This window comes from Silene latifolia, chromosome 4 (genome assembly GCF_048544455.1).
Source record: "Silene latifolia isolate original U9 population chromosome 4, ASM4854445v1, whole genome shotgun sequence".
Lineage (NCBI taxonomy): Eukaryota > Viridiplantae > Streptophyta > Magnoliopsida > Caryophyllales > Caryophyllaceae > Silene > Silene latifolia.
Genome location: NC_133529.1, coordinates 27,975,977 through 27,982,182, shown reverse-complemented (window position 1 = coordinate 27,982,182; position 6,206 = coordinate 27,975,977). Strand labels below are relative to the sequence as shown.

Genomic DNA, 6,206 nt, shown 5'->3' with positions numbered 1-6,206 from the left:
CTATTGGTTTGTAACACGATATTTATATCGTCATGCAACCTAGGGCTTTAACTAAATTCTATCTCGATTTGTTGTGGGCTATAGAAGCAAGAAGTGGACCGAAGGAGCCCTAGAGGCCGGCCAAACCCTAGTGGCCGAACCCTAGGTGGGCCGAACCCTAGGGAGGCCGAAACCCTAGGGTGGCCGAAAACCCTAGGAGGCCAAACTCCTCCTTCCTTTTGCTTCTTACTTGTTCATCAAGTTGTTAGGATTTATTCTTCCAGAATATTCCTATGCCCTAATTCCAGAACATTCCAAACCCTAATTCACTCTACTATAAATACTCTCATTCATTCAACATTAATTGTTGACACACACATCTACAAATTTCAAGAGAGAAAAATATTTTTAAGCAAAATCATTTGAGCTTTAATTCTTATTTTCCAAATTTGCTTATACAAAAATTACGCATCAAATTTGTCAATCACTCGAAGAAAAATCGTTATAGGATACTAAATACACAAGGGTATTATACTCACTCGCATAACGTGAGATTAGTATTTATCGTTGTATTTTTCTTATTAACGTAAGAGCAACCTAGAGTATTTAGCGATACTCAATCTGAGTTATAATCATATAGTTGATTATACGAGTGGATTGATAATTTTTGTAATCCGGAGAAAGGTACTAAAAATTATTAATCGAGAATAGTGGACGTAGGTTTCGACTTGTGAAACTGAACCACTTCAAAATCATGTGTGTCTCTCTTTCTCTCTCTCTTTATTATTGTTATTTCGATTTTGCATTTATTGTTAATAATTTAATTAGTTGATTTTAATCAATAAAATCAAGTAATTAATTTATATCATATATTTCGAAAAAGCGGTCATCGTTTTTAATACTCAATTCACCCCCCCTCTTTCGTATTCGATCAATAGACTCCACAGCAACATTTGTGGCTTCCACCCTGATTTGTTTTCTGTAGAACACTAAAGATAGACTAGGTAGCATATATACTAGTAATGTGGAAGACGATCCATCCAAGACAATAATCAATAATAAAGCTTTAACTTTGGGTTACTTTTGATCAATTATTTGTTGTACTAATCATCATCGCTACCACATAATGAGACACTGCCCTTTTTATTTTCTTTGGCTAACTTATCGTTACTTGTCATCTTTAAAGTATGTGTCATCACTTACAATTGATCATTTCAAGTTGCACAACTTCCACATTATTAAAATAGATCACTATATATTATTGATATCTGTCCTTGTCAATTAGATTGCCATGCAAGCTTAATATTGTACGTGTAAAATGCCCTTTTTTTTGTTTTGATGTAATATAAACACAAAACATAATATAATCGTCAAATTAAGGTGTGAGCCTATAAGATCTGTAAATCGAGTCAAATAAAATTACGGTATAAGCTTAGAGGTATAGGAGTAACTACTTTTTCTTAATTATTCAATTTGTACGTATTAAATTAAAACAATGTGCTCCGGAAATGAAATTGCATTATATTTCGAGTAATTAGGTTAAGAAATATACGAAGTACAAAATACAGATCTTATTGATCAAAAGCTTGAAATCTAATTATATATGATTGCAACAAAATTACAAATATTTAATCATCTAGCCCAAATTAATTAGTAAAAAGAAAAAGTTTAGAGGGATGGGACCTTAGGATATGGAGATATACCCTAAAGTAATGGAAATAAAGAGAGTACATAGTTGTTTACTCAACCCTCCATGATATGCATGAAAGCAACACATACTCCATGCAAAATTCATCCTTAGACAACAACTGCTATAGCTGGTGTAGTATGACTCAATCCAATTTTCTTCCTCATCTTTTCATCCATTGGCTCATCTTCTTCATCGTTATTAACATGATTAGGGACAGTAATCATGCTAAAATTCGGGATTTCAATCGCAAAAACACCATCATCAGTAGGACCGGTTTTAGGCTGAGTTTTCACTGGTTCGAGGATGATTTCGTCGTTTGAGAAGTCCTTTTTCCCTATGGGAAGCTCCTCAATTGGCTTTGCGTTCCGGTAGATGGCATACAGGATCATTTGTAGAATTCCGAAGCTGAATCCTAGAATGTTTGGTATCTACAAGAAATGGAATAAAATAAAATGTTAGCTAGGTTTTGGTTGAAGTTGAATTTGTGTGTGATTATTATTTGCTTGAGAAATGTAGTACGAGTAATAATTTATCCTTACCGCGACATAGGCGTCACGCTTGCAAAGGCCATAGAAGAACCATACAACCGCACTTATAGTCAGGAAGAATGAGAGGAAGAAAGGCATGTACTTGACACTCCTGGTTCGAATCACTTTCCTCTGTAAAATAAAATTCATATAAAGAATGAAATATCGTAATTATACATATATGAGTTTGTATCATCGAGTGATACGAGATTTATGTTGTTATGATGTTCATAGTTATTTTTTAAAGTGAGATTTAGACAATTAATTTGTTAATAGACGTGACTATGGTGGACCGTTTGCCAGGTCTATATATATATATATAACGCACTTGGTTAATTATGAATAGCTTAAATGTGAAGTTACGTTCTTACCATAACACCAAGGGGAGCCACGAAGACGCTTAAAGAGAAAACAAGACATATCCATCCAAGTATGGTGAGACGAGCAGCAGTCGTCTTAGCAATCACCATTGTGAAGAAGACTATCACACCAAACCCAAACACATTGAATAGGAACAGCATCTTCATTGTGTTGATCTATAATAATCGGTTCAAAAATCATATAAACTCGAATTAGCATATGATAATTATCTGACCTGATAAGAACAAAAACACAAATACTTGTATAAGACGATACATACCCTAGTTTGCTTGTGGGCATAGGTAAGAAATAAGGTAAGGTAGATAGTCTCAATAAAGACGCCAAATGAGTTGATTGTAACAAGGAAGATCACATCAGTTTTGATGTATGCATAAAACAACCAAAGCATTGCACTGAAGAATGCCACCACATATGGGATACTTTGAAACTCTTCAGTTGTTTTCTTTTTGTATATTCTATAAAATGTTGGGCTGAAAAACAAAATAATCACAAAAAAAATCACGTTAATTCGGCTAATAAATAATAATTTAATAATTAGAAATCATATAATACGTATAAATTAGGTTTCAAGCCTGGGCGTAAAGGTGAATACTTACATTGGAGAAAGGAAGACCGCAAAGGAAATCGCGTTACCTATGTGTAGACAAACATGAAAAAGAAGATAATTAATAATTAGTTAAGAGTAAATGGATTTTATGATTAATACCATTATTAATTTGAATAATCTTTATATTCCATGAGTGCATTTTTATGTTGTTATCAGGTTAATCAATGATTGCAACAAAAAGTGTTAATAAATAACTACTAGTGCATACTTGTAGGACTCTTTTTTTACTCACTCAATTATATTGGTATAATCATTAGCAAAGCTATCCTATAATAATTGAACCGTGTGCCCTAATATTCGAAAGAGTAGTTAATTAAATTCATGCATATATTAATTAAGAAAAGTATGTAATCATTTGAGATGGAAATCATGATATAAGCAAATTAATAAAAATTGAGCAACCTAATGATTCAAAAATTAAGTGTTACCTAGAAACCCAAAGATATTAACCCATGGAAGGTTTTGAAAGAAGTGAGCAAAAGTCATGTTTAATTTCTTGTGATTTTGAATAAAATATTTGTATAAGGGAATTAGTGTAAGTTAGCTTAGATATGTTTTTTTTTTATTCTTCTCTAGATGTTTGAGAAATGATTTTTTGACGAGTTAGATAGAGGTGGCTTGAGCTCTACTATATATAGTGGAGAAAAAGTGATAATATAAAAACATAACTTTTGCATGCAATAATACTATTAAAGTGAAATAAGAGAAGGAAAAACCAATGAAATAACCACCTACACATTTTTGTGGTGCCAAATTTTTCTTATGGAAGAAAATAATAATACGACACTCGATAATTTATTATACTTATAGATATTATTACGTTTTTTATGTGAATATGTTGATACTGAGTTTATAATTATAGTCCGTATATACTATTACGTTCTCATATACTATAAAAATGACATTTTATTAATATAATTTTTAAAAATTTATGAATATGTTGATACTGAGTTTAATTACATAATATTTATTTACAAGTTATCGAATGAGATTTATTATACACTAATATATATAGAGTATGATCACGTTTTAGCATCATCCGTCATTTGACTTTCATAATATCTACTCATAATTTGGTATTAAAAATAATACAGTAAGAAATACAATAATATTTTTTTATGTACAAATATTAAATACTTCGCGTGATTACTTTGTTTATAACTTTAACTTGGTAGATACATTATAAATTGAGATAATAAAACTCATTACTATACTCGATCATACTATTCTATTTATTTTTATTTGAGGCAAAAAAAAAAAAAAAAATTATTTAGCTATATGTGCTTTGTTTTCTTTTCAAGTTGCTCCACTCAATGAAACTTTTTTACGTAATCCCTTCCCTGGCATGCACCAACACCTTAATAAATCAGACAATTTTAGGGTTTTCTTTTATTTCTAACCTTTTTATATTTGTGCTCATATAACCATTTGTGGTTAAATGACACTTTATATTGACATTTTAGTATCTTTTCTAGTAGGAAAATAAAAGGGCGTCACCGGGTGACAACTAATTTGGGCGCCACTCTATATTCACATTTTAGTATCTTTTAAGACGGCACTATTCGTTTTCAGTTTAAACCAGGTTATATATCACCTGAGTTATAAAAATGCACATATAGAAAAAAATAATATATTTATCTTATATACACAAGTATTATGATACACGATCAGTCATAAAAACTTGAGATATTGTCGTGTTAAACGAGAATATGTGATTTTTGCTAGTTGTTATTTACTGCCCACAGCTGGTTAGGGTTACACCGACTTGGATCAACTGGACCCACTTTTTTCCTTTCCATGTGTCCCACCAAGTCAATAAAGCCTTTACACCTCATCGTTTCTTCTCTTGTGTATGTGTCAACTTTTTTTTTTACTTTTAACTAACTACCCTTAAATGCAAAATATTCATTCCCAAATCACAATAGTTGACTAAATAACTAAATACTGTAAGGTTTTACTTAGCTTGTATACTACTAATGCGAATGAAGCATTGCATTTACTTAGATTTTGGATGTTGGACAAAATTAAAGCAAAAGCATTACGGGTAGCAACACGATATTAAATCTCGATTTCAGGTTACAACTTACAAGTATGAGTCACATTATTTTGTTATCGTGTCATAAATATGGTTGACAACTTAACATAGTCCAAAATATTACGCGATAACTTTCAAAATATTTATAACTTGATTGTGATGTTGCGTCGAGATTTAATAATACAATTAAGTAGAAGTTAGTTTGTTAATTTCTTTGACGGGAATTTATATAATCATCATAATTTGTCATCTTCTATGATTTCTTCATCAGAAGTGATTAGATAGTCAAGTACATTTATTACCGTACGTGTTCGAGATAATTACTTTTTTAAGATAATATAACCATATATGGTTATAGGTCTCTCTTGGACACGGCAAAGTGAGTATAAGTAACTTGGTTGGTTTTATATGATGATTGGAAAGGATTAGAAGAAAAGGGTAATTAAGGTAAGGTGAAAGTAACTAATTAAGAAAGAATAATTAAAAGTCGTGTTTCTTTGGCTTTGGGATCATTTTAACAAAAAAGAAAAAAAAATGGTGTTTCTTTGGGATCATTTTAACAAAAAAAAAAAGGTGGTGTTAGTTAACTTACTTAACTAAAGTGAAATTGAAGATACACTCGTTTTGGTTAGTGAGGATCCTCTGTTCAATATGGTGTTTCATCTTCTGTCTCATGCAAATTTTATCGTGATACATCAACCTACGAAATAAATAAATATATCATATATGTGTTTTTATATCTATGTATCAAAAGAAGAGATTATAGGACATAAAATGGAGCATAAAAATGGGACAAATCACGTTTATTTATTTGCTTGGTTAAACCCAAAGTCACTTTGTTCATTTAGAGTGAACATATGGTGACATATTTGTTGGTGCAGGAGGAACAAGGTCATTAAGAAATAAATAAAGAGTATTCAAATTTATTATGATCTATTATTCACAAAAAAACCATTTCAATTATTATATGAAAACCTTTTAACATAC

At 30.9% G+C, this 6,206-nt stretch overlaps 1 protein-coding gene across 1 annotated transcript; it reads right to left on the bottom strand.

Moving 5' to 3' along the window:
- Nucleotides 1-1,477: 1,477 nt before the first annotated feature.
- LOC141653337 (bidirectional sugar transporter SWEET12-like) lies at nt 1,478-3,790 on the bottom strand. Its single transcript, XM_074461064.1, has 6 exons — nt 3,613-3,790; nt 3,174-3,210; nt 2,837-3,047; nt 2,568-2,732; nt 2,209-2,328; nt 1,478-2,097 (listed from the first exon to the last, which is right to left on the bottom strand). The coding sequence occupies exons 1-6, from the start codon at nt 3,668-3,670 to the stop codon at nt 1,777-1,779; spliced, it is 912 nt and encodes a 303-aa protein (XP_074317165.1). The 5' UTR covers nt 3,671-3,790; the 3' UTR covers nt 1,478-1,776.
- Between the last annotated feature and the right edge of the window lie 2,416 nt (nt 3,791-6,206).